Genomic DNA, 22,900 nt, shown 5'->3' with positions numbered 1-22,900 from the left:
TAGCTTGTGATAAAGGCAATGCATTTTAATTTTTCCAGTTGTTTTGGTCAGTCAGAGAGACTGTATAGATCACTACATACACACACATGCAGGCATATTCCTTTTTCATTATTACAAATTTAAAAGCGAGCAGAAAAGAGACTGGCCTTTAAAAACACTTGATAAAATGAACTGAAATAACCCCAACTGTTCAAAACAAGACATTAAGGCTGTGGTTCTCTGGCAGGTGTTTAAACAAAAACTATGCAATTCTTTCCTGCACAAATAGAGACAAAGTGGTCATTATCATTGCACATGACTTCTGTGTAGGTTTGAAGCACAGGGAACAGAAAAAAGTAAAAAATGTTGCTATTTATAGAAACGGTCTGCTGCTTCTGTTGTAAACATTAGATTGTTATTAAGTAAAAGGTTTGGATGATTACATCATTCTATGGCACTGGCTGCTGTGAGGCAGAGGCACAGAAGTCTGAATGCGTGAAGGGAAACAGAGAGAACACGGGACCAAAGGAAGAGGGGGAAAAAGATAGTCAATTAAACACTGAGAGGAAGGCATCAGTCCCATAACACTTGGGTGGCAAAGTTCACTTGTCTCTCAGTGGAAGTCTGGCTTCTCTGGAAACGTACAGCCCGAGTGTCTAATGATGACGTTAGCAGCATAGTGTCCAGCACGGATACACTGCTCCAGAGACTTATCCTGCACCAGCTCAGACAGGAAACCTGTACGCACGCACAGAGCGAGAAAGCGAGAGAGCGAGAGAGAGAGAGAGAGAGAGAGAGAGAGAGAGTGTGAGTGTCAGAGAGCTTTATACCATGAAACTGAAAGAAACACAATCTGCTACAGGAGGGTGGACAATTTTAAACATAATTACACGTCTTTCTACACACGCTTACACACACACACACACACACACACACACGTGTGTTACAATGAAACTAATCTCATATTGTGAAGGGAAATGTGAAATATGTACAAATGCACAAATATACACAACCCAGTTCAAGTACATCTAGGCAAGTATGTGGTCAGGTATTGACCTTTTTAACCATATGTACTTTTGTGTGTGAAGAGGAAATAAATCAGGCTTAGCAGGGGGAAGAAAGGTGCTGGGGAGAGCCGTCCTCAGTGATGTACAGAAGTAAACTCCTCCAGCAGCCCTCAGGCTCTGAGCCCTCCCACCTAGATCTCTACACTCTGCAACGCCACCGAGCCACACTGTAAAACAGCTGGCAAATTCATTTTCCAGCATGGTGGAGCGATGGCCTACAACCTCTTGTTGGTATGGATAAATGAGTTAGGAAAAAAAGAAAAAAAAGAAAAATCAATATAATGTTCGTGCAAACAAGCCCATAGCTCTGTCAGTGTCAGAATTGCATTGGATGAGTTTCAGGAAAGACAAAGAGACAATAAAAGCTTTGTTTATTTATATAAACCTACAGGGACCACGGTGATGTGGCAAGTCCCTGGTTTGATTTTGAGCTAGATGCGTGGGTGGGCAGATGGATTGATTTTTTTGTGTGTGTGTGTGTGTGTGTGTGTGTGTGTGTGTGTGTGTGTGTGTGTGTATAGTCGGGTGGATAGATGGTCAGATGGTTGGATGGTGAGTGTATGGGTGAATTGGCTGGATGGGTGGATATATGGATTGCTGGGTAGAGAGATCGATTGGAGAATGGGTGGGTGGATAATTGGGTGGATAGATGGATGGATTGGTGGGTAGATATGTGGATTGGTGGGTTTTTAGATGGGTGGATGGGCTAGATAAATGGGTAGATTGGTAGGTGGGTAGATGGATAGATTAACGGGTAGATAGGAGGATTGGTGGGTGCGTGGGTTTATAGATGGGTGGGTAGATAGATGGGTGGGTATATGGGTAGATTAGTGGGTAGGTGGGAGGATTGGTGTGTAGGTGGGTGGATAGATGGGTCGGTGGGTGTATCGGTGAGTAGGTGGATAGATGAATGGTGGGTTGGTGCTTGAATGGTTCCATCCACAATGAAAGAATGAATAAATTCAGAAACCTAACGGTGCCGGAGAACCAGAATTCCAGCCAGCAGTACTTCTGGTTTTGCATGAGGACTAAAACGAGTGGGATGGGTGACTTCAGAGCTCAGGTCAGGTGTAGACATGCACACCGGCTGTTTGAAGTCTGAACAGTACACGGTTATTAAGTGAAGCTCACAATGAGTTGAGAAGCTCTATTAGTCCTCCTTGAAAGAAGATCCTTTTTATCCCATAAACAAGGCAGTCTACTGTACTGTTACTGTAGTCTGTATATACAGTGAAATCAAAGCCTTATTGAACTGGCATTATGCTCAAACAAACTTAAAAAAGAAAGACAGAAAACACTCGAATTGTCTATAAAAATAATCAACAAAACTATTTTACAACTGAAACTATTTCTCTGACTAAAATGTCAACTGACTAGTATGGTTAAGATCATTTATACAGTTTTGAGTGATAACAGATAGTGTGTTTGTACCCGGGTGAAAATAGCTAACTAGCTAATATTAGGCTCTACATTAGACTATGTAATAAAACCAAGTACTAACAAGCACTTTCAGATTTTGTACTCAAAAAGAGAAGTTCTTCATAAATGAAAACTGATAACAAGCTGTACAGCCAACAATTCACTGTTGTTTTTTTTTTGTTGCATAAACCTAAAACTGTTTATGTATCCAAGATCGCTAGTGAGCTAGCTAACATTAATATAAACTGAAAACACTATATATAAATAAAGTCTATTATTATCATTATTAATAACAAGCTTGCTAGAATTATACTATCATATTGTGTAAACCTGCAGCAAGGGTTGCTAGCATGCTATTAGGCCAACTATTGTGTAATTAAATCTGCTAGCAAGATTCACATGCAATTATGTAACATCAGTCTAACTATTTGATTTATGTACTTAAAATGAATAGCATGATTTGCTAATAGGTTAATCACCATCAGGATAACAATTTTATTGCATTAAGTAGTAGCCAAGTTTGCTAGCCAGCCCTCATGCTAACAGACTGATGTGATACATGGAGACCAAGCTACAGGGTGGAAATCTTGCCATGATTAAACTGGGTGAAAAATATACATTTCTGTTCAACCCAGTTAGATGCCTTTGGTACCATACCTCCCACGAACGCATCTCCAGCTCCATTGGTGTCCACAATGTCTTTCTGGTCAATCTCTATGACGGGGAACGTTTGCACCTTTTCACCTGTGAGCAAACAGTTTCAGGTTAGGTAATGTTTACACGCAAGCACACAAGACTGATAATAAACTACTAACACTAATGCAATGTCACTAATACTTGTAGCACCTATATGACAATATAATACAGATATCATGACAAATAATATACATATTGTTTTGTTTAATGCAAACTTTGGAAGGAACTGATTTGATGTTATGATTTTGTACTGAATCTTGGAAATTGCAAAAAAGAATTCCCAATTCAGGAGGTTGTATAGCAGGGCTCTGACAGCACTTCTGACTATCATAAATGATAGCTTTATATGTGCTCGTTCTGATACATTATTGTTTATATAGTAACATGTGACTGATCTGTTGTTGTTTTTTTTGTTAATTTAAATTGTGAAAATTACTACAAAATGTTTGTTTTATGTGTCATTTGATAGTGCATCACCTTTATTAACAGGCAACGTTTCAAAGAATCAAATGTTTGCTTGTCCGAATGTCAAAAAAGCCAACAGTTTCCATGGGGCGTACTTACTTTTACACACAACTCTATAAAATCATTGATATGGTGAAATCTTCTGTTAGTACAAGTTTATTTTACGTTAAAGGAAGGAACTTTGGTTGTCAGTGCTTTGTAACGGTCAGTAAGTTGTCCTACAGAGGAATGTGTGTTTTACAGATTCTTGCCAACATCACAAGCTGTGGTGGTGTTTTTTTTTTTTTTTTTTTTGCATTATTAACATCAAGGTGGAATTAAGAGAGAAGCTGTTGAGGTATAACGTAAGTGATAAAAGGAACTAACTTTTCTTGCAGACATTCCATAACAGTACATGTAACAATAAATGGTTAAAACTTTGGTAAAAACTAAACTTTGCCTCACACCTCCAGGGTTGGGAGTTCGAATCCCGTCCCCATCCTGTGTGTGTGTGTCTGCGTGCGGAGTTTGCATGCTCTACCCATGCTTCGGGGGTTTCCTGCGGGTACTCCGGTTTCCTCCCCCAGTCCAAAGACATGAGTTGTAGGCTGATTGGCATTTCCAAATTGTGAGTGAATGTGTGTGTGTGCGATTGTGCCCTGCGATGGGTTGGCACCCCGTCCAGGGTGTCCCCCGCTTTGTGTCCCTAGTTCCCTGGGATAGGTTCCAGGCTCCCCGTGACCCTGTGTAGGATAAGCTGTATGGAAAATGGATGGATGGCCAATGGATGGATGAATTGTTGGCCAATTGCTGTGGTATAACACACAGGAAAACACACTCTGGGCTGTGCTGTTATAGGAAAATACCACCCTGAAGTAGTGGTAATGGCCCGCAATACACAACAGTATAACGGTATAGCACGGCCCGTCGTGTGCCATGCCTAACAAATTACTCAGCCTCAGTGGCACCTAATGTGTTTAATGCATTATAAATAACTTCTCAAGTCATTTATAGCAATCCACACGAAGTAGTTGGATGAATGTAACCAGACCTCGTCAGTCAGTTGGTGGCATTAGTTCTGAGATTAATTTACACACAAAAAATACAGTGTGCATGCTAATAATCAGGGGCACAGCAGAGGCACAGACAAGCTTGAGCTAAAGAGCTAATGAGAAATCTGTGGGGACAGTCTGATTGACAGACAATGAGAACCAGAAGAACGGGCCATTTTCATGAGCCAGAGCCTTGTACCCAAGGAGAGGCGATAGTTTCGCTTGGCAATGCACAAAGCAGAGCGCTTGTACGCTTAAAATAAAATTTAGCACAATCCATCTTAGCTCCACATTCAGTTTTAATGATCTTCCCGGTGCTCTGATTCAGACTAAAACCAGTATGTCGGCAGTTTATAGTACATCCCCTCTATAAACTTCTTTCTTCTTCTGTTCCCTCTCAGTGTCTCTTCGCGTACATCCACGGATCCGAACATCGCTGTTTTATTTATGGCATTATCAGCCATTAGAGTGAAATGAGCCTCACTGAGTCAGAGGATATCGCTGTAACTTTGAGGGCTTTGCAGTAAGAGAACACTTCAGCGAGCCTAGTCTTTGATGCTGCCTGCCATTTTCAAGTACACTCTGAAAACACCATTAACAGCGAGGCTGGAAGCCAGCGCCAGCGACGTGACTGATTTACCTTCGGAAACGTGGCTGTTTACAGAACTGTGTACTCCGACGTCTTCAATGACACTTCAATAAATGTGTGAACCCTGGCACGTGAATTAAAGAAAAAAAAAAAACGTATAGAAAAACACGGAACACAAAACGAGCTGGCGTTAGTTTAAGCTTGTGTTTACTCAGCTGATGATAAGCTCAGGATAATTTTTTTTCCAACAGCGCGACATTGAGCTGTAACTATACACCTAATTGTTCATAGTTGGAGTCAAAGACTACCATTTTGTGTGGAAAACTGTACCGCAAACCTGGCAAACAAACAGCAAGGCTTTAAACCATGATGCAATGGCAGGTATTCGAGATATGTCTGCTCTGCGTGCGTGAGTAGTTTTTCCCTAAACGAGGCAGCCGATTGTGTCTTTGATAATTAATTACACAAAAAAGCAGATCCTTTTAGAATCAGCTAATTAGCAGCAAAACGACTTTGCCTAATTAATGCAGGCGATGAAGCATACTCACCCGCCTTTCTCCTGAAATGATTAACTAAAAGATCTTACGTGTGAATTAAGTTCGATGTAATTCATGATCTGTCTGTAATTTCGCAATTGAAGCTTCAAATAATTGCCGTGTAGGTAAAATAGGTAAGGCCCCTCTGATTAAAACAGCAAAGATAGAGAGTGCAGTTCAACTTCACTTGTGTTATTCTGTGGTTTGCCTTGTGTGACCAGACAGTGAGTGTATGCTACATGAAACTGTATGTGGTTCTTTCCTCTGTACTTGATCTGACCTGATTCTACTTCCTTCTATGACTCAAAAACAAGAAGGCTGAAAAAAAAGGAAAGGAAAAGAAAAAAATATATTAAAAAAAAAAAAAAAAAAAAAAAAAAAAAAAAAAAAGGCCACCGTGCAGTCTCGCAACATCCCGAGGATTAGTGAATAACAAACCTTTGCAGCACATCCTGGGATTTCTATACAAGTTGATGCAATTGTTTCTAGTAATGTAATATTTCAGGAGGAAAAAAAGAGTAGTGAGATTGGCAGCAGAACAACTGGGCAGTGTGAACTCTGCCCTCGTGTACACACACACACGCATGCTAGCACATGTGTGCACGTGCACACACGCACACGTGCACACATTCACACACGTACACGCACACTTCCCCTTTCATTAATATTGAATGCAGCTAATTAACGAGCTGATACACTCGTAAATAAAATTTGTAATAAAACAAAAAAAACAACCCCAAAAAATGTCAAACAAGTTCAAAACTCTCAGATATTCCTATCCTTGTGGGAATATTTGGTCCCCAGAAAGATATAAAAACATGGCCACACACACACACACACACACACACACACACACACACGCACACACACACACACACACGGCATGCTGGAACATGCCTCCTGGAGGTGACTCATCAGGAATAAGAATGATTCTAAGAACCAAAACATTACAACACACCGGCTAACAGCTAACACCCACAGCAGTCGGCATTCACAATAAAAACAGATTAGGCTCACAACTCTTGCACAACAAAACAGTACCTTTACAAGTCAAAACCGTGCTGATTTTATGCAAGCGATTGCCAAATGCAAAGACACATTTAAAAAAAACAACAACAACAACAACAAAACCCACAGACAATAAAACCTCAGTGACTAAGGAGGCATCTGAAGTTAATTTGGGGTGCACTGTGAAGCCTGTAAGCTGTAGGGGGAATGAGCTACACGCATTGCCCCTCTTCCATCTTGGTAAACAAGGCTGAACTTGCACATGTGCACGTCCCCCCCGCATTGATGTTTAATGGTGCATGGCGCTCTAGGTGGTTCCCATAACCTCACTTTGTCTTCTACAAGCTGCACCAATTGATATGATAATGGGAGGAGGACATGAGAAACTAGAGGGGCTGAGCTGAAGGACATGCCGCACTCTCTCCGTGGCGTCCATCCACTTGGGTGCCAAATGGTGTCCAGAAGCCTTTCTCCACTCTCAATGGAGACAATGGCAAGAGTTTCAGCGAATGGAGGCAAGAAGCAGATGCTTTGGAGGGGGGAGGAAAAAAAAAAAAAAAGCTACCCCCTATTCCCTAAATCCAGGCCACTAATTGATCCAAGAGGATGTGTTCAAACCAGCTCCTCATGTTCGGTCAATAGGCATATGAGCAAAAAAATAACAATATAGAATTCTTAATACCATGTCTGTATATGGCATATTGTTTTTAGAGATACACCAGCATTTAATCCAAGTCCTAGTTTGCTAGAAATGTGCAAAACAATATGCCAGTTGTGGCCTTGAGGGGATATAGAGTTCACCACAGGGAAATAAAATGATTATATTGTGAAGATGAATCACTTTGGAACTGTGGGTCTACACAAGTCGTGGCTCAACGTGAATGAGAGCAATTTATTCAAGCACGCGAAAGATAGAGCAAAACTAGGCCAAATACAAACAGAGAGGAGAATTCAGGGGAAAAAAAAAAAAAAACCTGTGCTGTAAACACCCCACTGCCTCACACTGCTCTGATTTTCCTCTAACCACCAGTGATGGACATCCTCCTTCATTTCATCAGGCTGGAGGCTACACATCGCATCTTTATTCAAAACAGATTATTGAACTTGGCCATGAGCATGCTGTTTTGGTTAGCCTGGGAGAGTTCCAGGACCAATTTCATGTTAATGTATAACACAAAAGAGGCCATTGGCAGGGCTCTTTAATAGGCATGGCAATTAAAACTTTGCTGCCAAAAGTTGTCTTTGTTGTTCCTGGCTTGTGGTGCGTCCTGTAAACATCGTCTTGTTCACAAGGAGTTCCACAGCTTTTGCGGTTTTGCCATTCGTCCATTTTTTTTTCTTTTTCTTTACAAACCCAGGCAGAATGTGAACGGAAAAGGAAAAAAAAAAAAAATCAATAAAAAAACCCCAAAACTTTTAGTGACTAATCAAGGAACCGAAAATGTGCAACAAAATTACACCTCAATGGCTGTGAAGTTGTATTAATAGCTCTTCCTTACAGCTGTTTCTTGATAACAGGAGCATGCCTTTGTGTTCTGTGTGCATGTTTGTGTGTTTGGTGTGGACCTATTTGGGTCAGGATGAACCCAACACCCTTCTTCCATAACGGCTCCTGGAACCTGCTCTATAAATGTGTGGGACTGCCTCAACATTATAAAAAAGAAAAAAGCAATGACAACACGCACAAGAAATTCTGTTTATGACTATTTATAGAACCCGAATAGCAGACGTGGCCATCATAATATTTACAACATTGTTGAGATATGGCAATGTAATGCAATAAAGATTCGTGTTATCATACAATAAGCAAACCCACACCCAAGGTCATGCGACAATTAGAATTTCTATATCTCAACAACGTATCAGATTGATGTGCTGTGGAGCTTTACATGAAGAGACGTATGAAGAAATATTCAGGACTTCTGAGAGCCAAGTAGAAATGTTCAACTGGTCCAATACAAACCTGAGCCTTTGAAAAACCGGGAGAGAAATCCACCCCTCACCTACTCCTCCATCAACAAACCTGAGGAAGCCGGAGTCCACTTGCTGTTCGCGAGCTCCAAACGGGTGAGAAAATGATGAGCGTGACCAACACGTTTACCAGCTAATAAACAGCTGCACCATGCAGAGACAGACAGGAAATAACTGGCACAAACAATCGGAGGTGTGGGCTGGACAGAGCTTTAAGAGGCCGCTTTGCCCTTTTCAAAGCGAGACACTGATTACTTCCTCTCACTTCCTGGCCATGCTAATCATTTTGAAGCCAGAGGTGATGTCATGATCAATAGCGGGGAGTGATAGCCCCCTGTGTCCGTTCTTTCACGTATAACAGGTAACCTGAAGAAACACACACAGTGTGAATTGTGTGCATGTGGGGTTAATGATCAGTATTCGGAGGCAAGAGTGCGGGAACTGGCCACTCTTAAAAAAAAAATAAATAAATGATCACAGTAAATGAACACTCAATAAATCAAATATTTTCAGGCAAACAAAGTCGACATTTTATCAATAAAAACGCCTTAGTCAAAGCAAGCCATTCATGCTGTTTATCACATCTTGTTTCTTAACCTCTCTCCCACGCTGTAGGCATATGAAACCCAGACCTCACTTGCTCGCTCGCTTTAAACATTCTCTGCTCTTGCTCAGTCGAGTGTGGGTTTATGAGTGCAAAATGACCTTTGCTGAAGGCTTACAGAGGGAGAAAAACAGAGACTAAAACGCTTCTCTGGGGACTTCATTAGGAGCAGGTAAATCACAGCAAACAACCGAGTATTAGACAGATTCCCTAAGAGCAAGTCCAATTCCAAGGTGAGCAACTCTTTAAATGCAACACGGAATCAATAAAGGAAAGGCAAATAAGATTTATATGCTCAGGCTTGTTTTAAATAAGGGATAAAACATCGCAGGGTGTGCTGTTATAGGACAAATAATCAACACACGGTCGCACGATTCGTCCCAGTGCAAAGCAATGGCGCTCTTTATTCGTTTAGGAATGGCACGCGTTTTTTCGTTCGCTTATAGTTACGTTGAATATCGTCGAATGTCAGCGAGACACGTTAGTTACTGTTATATATTACATTATAACAGCTATAAACATTGTTCTCTCACCAGTCACTCGAAGGTAACGAGACAGAAAAATGCACCTTGTCATGCAATGAAAAACTTAAAGTTGCAGATTTACCTCTGACACTGGAGGCTCCTTCCAAAAAAAAAAAAAAACCCAAAACAAAACCCCTAAATAACATCAATAATTACACACTTTTTGAAAAATAAAAATCTGTTAATGTGTGGCATCTGGTATACAAGCCCCTGTGGAAGTTGTTACTATAGAAACGACATATTGAAACATATTGAAACGAGCGCATAATATAATATAATATAATCCTTGCAGCTATACGGAAAATTACCAAACACCTTCGGACCGATCCGAATCGAGAATTCAACAGTGCTTTTGTGTAAACGTTTATACGATCACAGTGGAAACTACCATGACTTCATATTCCCCTTTTATAGGCCTCGTATCAGGCTGTCAGTTTCACTGGCGGTGATATAAAATGGTTGGTCAGTTACAGGCTGCTGTCACACATTTCCAACATGATACACTATTACTCCTGGATTATTGATAAATCAGTGTCAAAAATGACAGAGTTCCAGAGGACTTACTCGGTGTTTACACTCCAGTGAGCCGATACCTTATCAGACCAGGTTCTACCCTCAGTCGGTTAGCTTCCCACTTCCTGATTAATGTGTGTGCAGTCTCTGATGCTTGTTTGCTCATGAAAGAGGAAGAAAAACACTACTGTAATATACCACAGGCTCCCTCCAGCACCATGACACAGCGAAGCCCTTTATCGCTGCAGCAGCCGCTGGATGACCTTGCACACTCGGTCGTCTTTAGATCAAAGACTGCGGGCTTGGCCGTGTTAATTTGAGCCTGTAATAGGTGCGTCAGCAGGGTAAGGCCATGTTCAACAGTGTCACTACGGTGCTTCATTAAGGGCTCGGCCCTGGCAGCTTTTATTAAGGCAACTAATGTGAAAGAGCGAGAATGGGTCATGCATTTATGCCAGGAGAGGACGTAGGAGAGAACTTTATACCACAGCTCTGCTGAAGTCTTCAATCAGAATTTTCTAGTACAGCATGGCTCTCGCAGTAGTTCTAGCTGTAACGGAAACGACATGTGCGCTAGTTTTAATATGCCATCATTCCTATTATTACAGCTCATACACTGGGACTTGTATGGCAGACATGCCAGGTGTAAAAATAATAAACGAATAATAATAATAATAATAATAATAATAATAAAAAAACCTGACAAAGGATGTTTTCTTAGTAACACAAGAAGCTAATTTGTCTCGTAGCCGTTATTCATTAACATGTTTAAAATTGTAATTATTAGAAACGAACTGTGGTTACAAGAGAAATGATTTTTCCTATAGCAGCATGCTCCGTTACATCTCTTTTTGAGCATCACCTCCAGGGGCCCATCATCTACAGCCTTCTTCATCATCATTAGAACAACTTCATCGTGACATTCAGAGGCCGCAGAATGATCACATCCCCGCGCTGAGAGCAAATTGCAAATGAAATGTTGGGGATCAGACGGCATCCGAGTGCAGCCTCTGGGAGGCTGAGTAAATCTTTAATTCTCTTTTATATTGATGTTTATTGGCGGGGGGCTATGGGGAGCAATAACAATATCCTGCTCTCTTTCTGTCGCCCTGGCTATTTGAACCCACTTATTCTGGGCCCACACCTCGGCTGACATTTATCAAGTTTGCCATTTTTTTTTTTATGAGCAACACCCTTGTACATGCACTCGGCGTGCTCCTAACATTCATCACACGTTTCATATCGGGTTCACCAGGGGCTGCCACTAACCCCACAGCTTCATATGAAAGGGCTGGGAGAGGCTAGCCCAGGCAGCCATTCATCAGCTGTGTGAAAACTGCCTCCAGGAGGGTCTCTGGTCTAAAGCTCAAACTTAGCTGGAGTCTTTTTCCAGAACAGAAGCGAGAACTGGCAGTTCTGCAGCAGAGAGAGAGAGAGAGAAAAAAAAAGAAAGAAAAGAAAGAAAAGCGGAGGATTGTCTTGTAGCACTTTCCTCTGATGAGACTTTACAGGAGTAGCAATTGCTTGAGCACCCTTATCAGCCCAGAGGGACTAATGCTATTAGCGTTAGTGTGATAAAGGCAGCGTGGTGGAACCGATACAGACGGCTTTGCAGCTTTACTCTGGTAGCATGTTGTGGAAGTGGTAGAAGGCAAGAGCTTCGCTTTCAGCTGTGTTTCAACACCACTTTGATCCTGTAACGTGGAATTTGGAACGAGATTAGACCCGGAGGCCAACAGCAGCGAGCATAGACGGCATACGATTTGAGCTCTCTGGGAAAAACTGGCATCTCTGGTGTTGTTTCGCCGTCAATCAGTCACATCCGGGTGTGTGAAGATGATCCAGCGTGGTTAAAACTGAAGCCATCAGTAATAGATTTGAGGCAAGAGGACACAGAAAGAAAGGCCGTATTGATCAGGGAGAATAAAAACTGTTGATCATGCCGGTGACGTGAAACAGCTTTTCCTCATTACACGTTGCAGTATGATAATACAATTCCATTTTGGATACAACCTTCATTTACCAGATATATAACCAGATACATCCTTCATTTACCTGATACATCCTTCATTTACCAGATATATATCCAGATACATCCTTCATTTACCAGATATATATCCAGATACATCCTTCATTTACCTGATACATCCTTCATTTACCAGATATATATCCAAATACATCCTTCATTTACCAAATATATATCCAGATACATCCTTCATTTACCAGATATACATCCAGATACATCCTTCATTTACCAGATATACATCCAGATACATGCTTCATTTACCAGATATATATCCAGATACATCCTTCATTTACCAGATATATATCCAGATACATCCTTCATTTACCAGATATATATCCAGATACATCCTTCATTTACCAGATCTATATCCAGATACATCCTTCATTTACCAGATATATATCCAGATACATCCTTCATTTACCAGATATACATCCAGATACATGCTTCATTTACCAGATATATATCCAGATACATCCTTCATTTACCAGATATATATCCAGATACATGCTTCATTTACCAGATATATATCCAGATACATCCTTCATTTACCAGATATATATCCAGATACATCCTTCATTTACCTGATACATCCATCATTTACCAGATATACATCCAGATACATGCTTCATTTACCAGATATATATCCAGATACATCCTTCATTTACCAGATATATATCCAGATACATCCTTCATTTACCAGATATATATCCAGATATATCCTTCATTTACCAGATATATATCCAGATACATCCTTCATTTACCAGATATATCCTTCATTTACCAGATATATATCCAGATACATCCTTCATTTACCAGATATATATCCAGATACATCCTTAATTTACAAGATATATATCCAGATACATCATTCATTTACCAGATACAACCTTCATTTACAGTATATATCCCACTGGAGTCTTTATAAACACCCAATCCCACTGTCAACACAGCTCAGGCGCTCGATGAATCAAATGACAAAAGGGCAATATAATGAAATTGTGCTGAACAAATAGGATTCATATAAATCAGGGTCGGTGAGAAAGAGCAGTCGGTGTACCAGGTGCAGAAGGAGAAGAGCAGAAAGTGCTCACACACCACCTACCCCCCCACCCCTTCCACCAAACCCACCACCTTGCTTTGAACTGTAAACCCCGCTGGCTTAATCAGCTACAACTGTGATGCTTTCTCTACTATTCAGTTAAACTTATCAACTCGGCTGAAACCAACCCCCACCACTCAGTTACCATAGCAATGTCCCAGACTGCTCCAACCCTCCGGATTCGAAATTCTGCATCTGAGAGATAGGAGGTCACTGCCAAGGGTGAATTCATTTCACACAGTGCAACAGCGAAGGCCGCCAGAGAGAATGGTGCACTATTCTCAAGATGACCTTGTTTGGGGCTATTCACAAATGTTTACAGAGGAAATCTATCAACATCATGACTACTGTAAATGAGTAAATGGATTTAAAAAAAAAGCAAAAAAACCAAACAAACAAACAAAAAAAACATATGGTGCTTGTCCCTCACTAATCCACCCACTCTGATTTTATCCATTCTGATCCAAGGATTCTTGAATATGTACTTAGTCATGGCTCAATACCAGAGTCCGTGAAGGTTAATGGTACATACCTTTGGCCATTACGGTGCCCTCCTTGCCCTGAGTAAAGACCACAATTCTCTGCCTTTTCTTGTTCTCCTTGGGTAAGCTTTGGGTCTTCCTGGCAATCTCCTCAATGTCCTCTGTCTGGGGAAAAAAAAAGCATTTCCCCCCCTTCATTTCAGGGCACATTAAGTACAGAAAAGGACCAACAAAAACACACCAATAAGCACCTAAATTAGAAAATATACATGGAAGAATATATGACAGTAATTTCAGTAACACATTGCCACACAAATGACTTTCTACACATTGTAGTAATACTTATGTTAAAATTATTATCAGAACTGTTGTAAGTACTAATTTAATACTGGGACTGTTAGACCAGTGGTTAAGGTGCTGACTCTGACTGGCATGGGTGAGTTTGAAACATGGTAACAGGCCTTGATTGGACATTTCCCAAACTTAATCCATATTTCAGGTCAGAACAATATTCCACGTTTAACTCAATCAATCAATCAATCAATCAATCAATAAGTAAACTTTTCTAAAATAACAGCAAATGAGAAAATGGAGAGAGTGAGTAGACCTTTAAAAAGGAAAAGGTCTGTGTGTGTGCGTGTGTGTGTGAGAGACGTTTAGGGAACTGGGTGAGATCATCTGCATTTCCTAATCCTCACACCTCCCAGCTGGCACTGGACAGAAGGAGCTGAGGGGGGAGGGGGGTGAGAGAAGGTGGAGGGGGGTTTGAGAGCTGGTGGCTTTCATGCTCTTCTTTCTCACACACACACACACACACACACACACACACACACACACACAAAGCCCCAGTCAGAGGGTCTGAAGCAGTAAGGCCTTGCCAAAGCTCAGAGTCTGTCACATGTCCACTCGTGCCCGTGCCAGGAGCAGAGAGGAGAAGCTGCTTGGCCATGGCAGCCAGCAGGCCCTGACAGTTTTGTTAAATGGAGGAGTGTGTGCGGTTTCCCAGGCAGAACCAGCTGCTTCCACACCTCTACAACCCTCTCTTGCACCTACGGAAAAACACTCAGCTTTCTCCAAAGCCTGGCCAACCTTAATTAGCATGCTAAAGACCAGACTCAATCAACCTACTGCAGTGCTGCCGAACCCATCGACGCTCACGCTGGATATTGCCACTACACAAACAAATAACAGTTATTGAATTCAGTATGGGTTCACCAAGGGGGTAGTTTTTTGTTTCAGAAGTGGTGGGGGGGATAATATGAAGTTGGAACCTTGGATCTTGAAAAGTGGGAAGGACATGTCCCTCCTGTCGCTTGGAGACAATTACGCTTATGAGGTCCGCCTGGATAATTAACGTTATTTCACTCTTTGATCTTGCCAGCCGAGGTAAGCAACTAAAGGTAAAGTGGTTTTAATGGCAACTAATCCAACAGAAATGATTTAATGAACTGTCAAACACGGGCCTCGGCGTAAGTGACAAACCGCATGAATTGAAAGATTTTCCTGGGTGTAAAGTGCCTTCATAAATATGGATGGAATCATTAACAGAGGCTGCTTTCGGGAAGGTTAACACGGTGCTCCGATTAGGACTGTATAGAGAATCTGAAACCGAGTAGATGATCAGAACTGCTGTAGAGACGTTCACACTAGACAGAACAAACCAAAGGCAAGAGCCATGCTGCGTGGTTTCATTTGGTATGAATTTATAAATTTTTTTTTAGTATTTTTATTTATTTATTTTTTTACCAGTTCCACAGGCTCAATAAAAAAAAGTTAAAGTTCGAGTTTTAAAGCATCAGCTGACTTAACACAATAAATGTGTCACTAGCTGTAGGTCTACAGGGTTCTGCTGACTGGTACAATCTCACACTTGGAAATAATACCTCCATCAAAATGTGATATCAGGTGGAATCTATAGGCACGCACACACACACACACACACACCCCAGTAGAGTGGTAAATGATGGCGACTTATTCAGGTGGAGATTCAAAACTGCTACAATTTGACACAAGCTTCGAACTTCGCCGGCTGCGCAGGGCTGGCAAGCACAGATTAAATGTCCGACAGGCCTGGATAAGATTACTCATTCATTTTTCACTCCCTTTTCTTGGCCCCTCCAATACAATGCAAATCAGAAATGCAACTCGATGTCCAACAGCTCTTTCCTGAAGAGAGAGAAAAGACCAGGGGTGTTTCATTACACACACAGGGGAGTCTGCATGAGAGAGAGCAAGGGATTTGATCGCAGAGCCACTCACTGAGCTTGTAAAAGCAGAGAGGTCTGTTATATGTATTCAGGCTGAGGCAGTGAAAAACAGATGTTTTGTAAGAATCGCTAGCCGGAGCTGCATAAAGGCGTCCCTTAAGAGTTCGCTGCTACCACCACTTTTTATGTGCATTCATCCAACATCCAAATATCTTTTCTTTTCCCCCTCCACTCCCAGTCTTTAACACGGCTTGACGAACGTGCGAGTGTGATTGAAAAACGAAAGGCTTTAATTAGCAGAGCCGAAACATCTCTGTCGCGCTCTCGAGCAATCCCGTCTAAAGATCTCGGTTCATTTAGCGAGCGGCGCGGTGTTTTTTAATGGAAAGGAGGAGCGGAGATGCTGTAGGTGATGACTGTTTGCGTTTTTCCTTCCCACCTTGCCTTCAGACACTTATCTCTGCACAGCGCCGGCGTGAATGCACAGCATACGCCTGAGGGACTGAGAAAAGCTCTGACGTCTGTTTGCTTTGATCTGAATATCAGCTGTCGGAGCTCCTCTCGTAATTAACCCATCAAGGCGCAGTGCAAACCGGATCCTCCAGACCAGCGTGAGAAAAAGGAAGTGGGAGTGGAGAGCTTCCCAGGCAAACCTTTCTCCGAAGACAGGTGGCTGGTGGATACGCTAAGGGAGTACGGATTGGCTGCTTGGGGAAAGAGGACCCCCCTCCGTGCTGCTGTTTTCCTACTGATACAGGCTCTCGCAAATTAAATATGGTGTGGGGTTTAGAAATTATTTCCCCAAACACAGGCAATAATCAGCCCCGAAGAGGTTTAAGGTTCCAGAGCCTGTGGAGAAAGAGTAGGTGGTTGGCTTTGAAGTGGAGCGGAGTAAGACTGCAATGGCTTGCAGGATTTCGCCAAGCCAATTTGTCACTGAGGCTGAATTTAAAACTAGACAGTATCACATCCAAGGCCCAAGAGCGCAGTAAAAAAAAAAACCCCACACACTGATCAAGACTGCACTCATCAGCTCGCTCCGTTTCCGTATTGTTCCGACGTGGCGAGATTAGCCGGGGCTTTTGTGCTTCTCTACATTTCGATGTGGTGCAACAGTTTCCTCGACACATGGCCAGACTCGAGCAGCCCATCTACACTCCCTATCCGCACAGCCTTGGCAAGGTCTTGCACATATGATCATATCCATTCAGCTTTCTACCCCCCCCCCCCCCCAATAGGTTTCTATTCATTAAATCAAGGAGGTGGCTGGGCAAAACGTCGACCACAAAAACATTCAGCATGACTTAATTATGCTTATCCATATCCATGATACCCCACTATTCAGTGGTTTCTCTCAGTTAATAAAAACCCTTAAGGATGTGGTCAGTGATAATCACCTCATTTAATAACCATGAAAGGAATGATAATAAAAATTAGGAAAAAGTCTGTGTGAGTGTGTGTGTGTGGGGGGGGGAGACGAGGAATATCCAGCCTGATTCTGTATCCATATTAAAGCTAATAAAAACGACTCCTCCGCTGTAATCTGTCGGAGGAACAGCATCCAACAGAACGTTCAATTAGCCTGCGGCGGATTCAACATCTAATGCTATTTAAGCACAACAGATGAGGATCGGATCACAGTGCGCGCCTGGTCTAATGACGGTTCAATACAGGAGAAACATAACATGCTCTTATCTACCTTCTTGAGATGTAAATTGATTTATTACCAAGCCTCCATCTCAGAGCAACAGGGATTAGACAGAAGCGGAACACGCGCGTTTAATTTTTTTTCACTTGTCTTAGACTCTGGGATTTCATCCTCATTTCTCACAATTGACCTGGCCACCGCAGAGGATGCTGGAAACACCTCGGGGAAGAGTTGGATCTCGCAGATGCGAATCTGTGGAGAGGCTGTATTTTCAAATGTACTGTAGCACTGCAGCAGATGTTACAAGGACTATAGGTGGCACGTTGCGTCGCGGTTTAAGAGAAGAAGGGAAATGCACTGGGAACTGAAGCACAAAGAGTCAATCTGGTGGTGTCGGCGTGCACGCTCCTTAGCCATTTGCCTGACTAGCTGCTGTGGAAAAGCAACTGATGTGTGGAGACGTCTCAGAGAGCAGAAATTCATTGGGGGGGGGGGGAATACTAGTTGAGAGAAATGTATTCTACGTGCATGTATTTCTCCTTGTCCGATTTCTGATGTGGGTTCGCAAGAAAAAAAGTAGCTTGTGAGGCGTTTTTTTTCCCCTCTCATGAGCCCTAAATCAAATTGACGTGCATGACATCAGTGAAGAGGTACTCACAGTGTGTGACAGTGCTTGCCATTTATATATTTACTGTGTGCAATGCGAGCTCCCCCCCCCCCTTCTTCCCTCGCTCTGGCTCACCAACCCTTCCTCGCCTCTTTCTCTCCATCTCTCCCGCCCTCAGCCTTTTTCCCCTGTATCTCCCTCTCTCTCTCTCTCTCTCTCTCCCTCTCTCTAACTGACTCTGCTGCTCTGCATTCCAGTCACGTCGATCGCACCTTGAGTGATCCTGGTGAAGACAATTATTCATACCGAGAAGAAACACATTCGGGCGGATAGCTCTGCGCTTGAAAAAGAGATAAGCCACTTCAATTATTTAAGCATATCGTTCTTAAACTCACATTTACTTTCCATATGAATTTGCATTTTACGAGCCCAGGACAGGGCCGACACCGCCTTCCCCGTCCCATCCTCTTGTGAATCCAGTAGGACGTTAACATTATCTGCTCTCACCTATTCACTCTCTCATAACTCTTAATATTCCGACATGTAATGCATTAACACAAACGATCACTCTGTTTACATATTTGCCTGAGAAGTGATCCAGTATTTATGAGGGAGGGGAGAACAGCGGGAGTAGGAGGTGGTGGTGGTGGTGGTGGTGGAGGTGGTGGTGGGGGTAGTATGATGGGATGACAGCGCTGCATAATTGAGGATAATACCACAGCTGAGCAGAGAATCCTTATAGCCTAATGAAGCTAACAAGGTGGGCTCCTTAACAAAGCCACCTGCCAATCGCAGCCTGTGCTCAGCCTGCCCCTCAGGACTTCTCTCTCTCTTCCCAAGAGCCTTCTCAAAATTCAATAAATAACATCTGTAGGCGATGTTGGGTGCAGGCCTGGGAGGAATGCGTCATAACAGAAAAGGAGACAGAGGGGAGAGGTGTGTGTGTGTGTGTGTGTGTGTGTGTGTGTGTGTGTGTGTGTGTATATGAGGGAGCGGTGGAGAGAATGTGTATGTGTGTGTCTGTGAGAGAGGGAGCAGAGGAGAGAATGTGTGCGAGTGTGAGGGAATAGAGGAGAGAATGTGTGTGGATACGTGTGCATATGTGTGTGTGTGAGAGAGAAAGAGAGAGAGAGAGAGAGAGAGAGAGAGAGAAAGCGAGCAGCAGCACTGGCTGAACAAAGAAACCATGACGACTGCCAGGTTGCTATGGCGACTGCTGTGAGGGGGCCAAGGGAGTATAATAGCGCATCAATCACTGTCCGAAAAAGAACTTCATTATCAGCTGAAAAATAATCCTTTAGGATGTGTTTAGTGCGTGCGAGCTGATGTCCACTCACCTCGAAGCCCTGCTCGCGCGCGAACGTGGCAGCCTCCTGCAAAACAACACACACACACACACACACACACACACACACACACACACACACACACAAACAAACACAAAAACACACACGCTTAATTACACACCGCCGCAGTGATAGCATTTCACTTAGCCCACACACTCCCGTCTCCAAAGCCCGCTTCCCTCGTCATATTGCCTCGGTACGCTGTTCAAATTTTCCACCCTCATAAGAAAAGAAAGACATGTCGAATGAAGATCCAATTTCAAAATGCTCTGCTGTCTTTACATAAGCAGCAATACCACTACGTTAAAAAGAAGAATAAGAAAAAAGCAGCACAGTGGACACACACACACACACACACACACACACACACACACAAATAAATAAATAAAATTCTACAACCAACACTGCTAGATGCAGAACTTGGATTAAAGCATCTACCGAATGAATAAATGAAAATGTAACTAAGCGTTCAAGAGATCACAAGTGGCATCTGAAAGAAGGATATTCGCACTTGATCCCGAACAATAAAAGCATTAAAGCAGCCCCGTGATGTGATGGAAAAATAAAGCCAATTACGTGTGTGCTAGGTCATGCCCTTTGCTTGGCAGCATGACCCCAGGGAGCAGTTGGAACATCGTGGCTCTTTAAAGGATGGAGAGGAGGGGCATCCAGCTACATGGCTGGGAGGGCTGAGGGTCCCAGCAGGGCTACACACAGTCTGTCTGTCACCAACGCTGGATAATAAACACAAGACGGGTCCATTAATCTAGTCCCCACACACACACACACACACACACACACACACACACACACACACACACATCTGACACATGTATAGAGAATAAGGAAAGGCTACATGGCTCCATCTAAGACGAGAACAAAATCCTCCAAGCGCTACGTAAACAATATCCTTGTGTGACATTTAGTTGTTTGTGTTTGGTTCCAGTCCCAGGCTTCAAGAGTCTTTTCAGGTTTCCGAAGCTGCACGTGTGTGCCTATTTACGTGTACACTGAACATGTGTGTGGCTCAGAGGTTAAACGCATCAAGGTTAGGGCTACAATTCGCACCAATCCTAAAAATGAGAAAATCCTAAATCCCTGCAGAAAAGCGTCCAGGTTTCATGGCACCAATTACAGCTCAACAATCTGATACAGCAGCCAACAAGCGGCCAAGGTGAACTACACTTTTATGGAGAGTGATTAAACAATATTATTTCAAGATTCACTCCTGGAATTAAGCAGCAATTCGGCTGCGTTCGCAAAATCGAAACGGACACTCTTCACCGGTTGAGACGTCCGTGCCACGCTACACGTGCCTTAAGTGTTACGAGGCCCATCATTATTTAACTACAAGGACAAAAGGACAAATCGGTGATGAAACCGTGAGAACATTCTTCATGCACAGTTTCACTGAGAGGGTCATAAGCGGAAATAAAACAATGCTGCTTTCCCCTGTTCGGAAAGCCGTGCTGATTATTTGCATCCACAATGACTCGGAGTTGGAGCATGAAAACACCGCACGTTCATCACGGCTTCTTGAAGTTTTACTTCTTTTCTTTTAAACGAGTTGCACAAGTTGCATGCAGTGGTGAAAGGGAAGGAAAAAAAAAAACGCTTACGAGACCTTCTCCACCCTCTGTAATTTATGGCTCATGGGAAAGGTCTGGAGAGAAGGCAAAGAACAAAGACGTGCAGAGCCGGAGCCAGAGAGAGACAGAGTGATTTAATGAGGAATGATAGCTAAGGGAGTGCGTCTGTAGCCACTGAACAGGATAAACTAGCATTAAGCGGACAGGGTTAGGCCACTTTGACAACCGGCCAGGCCTGACATGGGGCTCTGAAAGTGCCAGAAGGCTGAAGACACCCAGATACCCATTGCGTTCACTCCATCAGATGCTTCGCATAAAATAAACAAACAAAAACAAAAACAAAGGAAAAAACGAAATGGCTGAAAGGGTTTACACGGAAGACGGAGCGGTTTTTGGCCAGGCAGGTTTGCGGGTTCAGGGTTAGCTAGAGCACTTATGCTTGGCAAGATCTGAGCGCAAGTGCAAGCCAGTTCAACCAAACCCAGGATTTTCAAAGCCAAAGGGAGAGGACTCGTCTCTCAAATCATCAGCTAGCTGCGAAACAGACTAGCCGAGAGGGGCACGGTCTGACAAACGCGCTCATGAGATGTTATTTCTCACTTTGTTATGGGCTGGATTAGGACTGCTGGGATATAGCAAACACTGATGTAGCAGCCAAACAATGGTGGCATTGTAGGATACAGATGAGGGCGATTGAGGTATAATTTCATAATCGCAGCCTGCGAGTCGCACACACAACGATTCGAGTCAGTGAAGGGCCACGGGCCTTTAGAGGAGGCCGGCAGATGGATATCAATAAAGTAATCTGGGCAGGGGAAAAGAAAGATTAGGGGAAGAAAGCGAGCACTGCTGAGGTGTTAAGGTACTCCCCTGAGAATGCAGCAGGCCAAGTGGAGCGTGACGGGCGACAAACAACAGCGAGCGAGAGAAAGAGAGAGAGCAGGAGAGAGAGAGAGAGAGAGAGAGAGAGAGAGAGAGAGAGAGAGATGTTTGCTGCAAAGAGCTTTTCAGGAGAAATTTATTTAAACCCTCTAATCCTTTATTTACCACTGCCTCCTGCAATTACCACTTAAGACTAGCTCACTAGTGGACCCTGTCGTCCATGCCTTATGTAAATCACGACGTAAAACAAGAACACAGCCACTAACAAAGCGTTAAATGGGACCAGATCAATGGCTAATCAAATGAACACAACCCTCCGTGACAACCTGAAACCACTAACGGTGCATTCGGTCTCATTTCCACACCCCGGCCTCTTTCATTAGAGGCGCTTAATGTATCATACTGTACAACCCCTGAAGGTGCTCGAGTGTTTGTTAACGCTCATTTGGGATCGGCTCCTGATGGATGTTGTGTTTTTGATGTGGTTATAAAATGGCAGGTAGCCAGTCAGACTGTAAGCTGCAGAGAGAAGCGGCGCTCGATTTTCGTTGTGGTCCTCTGTGGTTGAACTGCTCTGTTCCATTCCCTCCGCCATGTGCACAACTAGCATGT

At 43.0% G+C, this 22,900-nt stretch overlaps 1 protein-coding gene across 2 annotated transcripts in view; it reads right to left on the bottom strand.

Annotated features, from left to right (window-relative positions):
* adka (adenosine kinase a) overlaps positions 1–22,900 on the bottom strand; it is a 154,589-nt gene continuing 131,689 nt past the window's right edge. For both annotated transcript variants that reach the window (XM_053621555.1, XM_053621556.1), the window contains exons 8-11: positions 19,809–19,844; positions 14,060–14,174; positions 3,123–3,209; positions 1–717 (exon numbers count right to left, since the gene is read on the bottom strand). In XM_053621555.1, the coding sequence (XP_053477530.1) occupies positions 593–717; positions 3,123–3,209; positions 14,060–14,174; positions 19,809–19,844 (363 nt within the window). In that variant the 3' untranslated portion in view covers positions 1–592. The remainder of the gene's footprint in view (positions 718–3,122; positions 3,210–14,059; positions 14,175–19,808; positions 19,845–22,900) is intronic.

Source organism: Ictalurus furcatus, chromosome 3, assembly GCF_023375685.1.
Source record: "Ictalurus furcatus strain D&B chromosome 3, Billie_1.0, whole genome shotgun sequence".
Classification (NCBI taxonomy): domain Eukaryota; kingdom Metazoa; phylum Chordata; class Actinopteri; order Siluriformes; family Ictaluridae; genus Ictalurus; species Ictalurus furcatus.
Note: the sequence above shows the minus strand (reverse complement) of the source record. Positions and strands in the feature narration are given on the sequence as shown.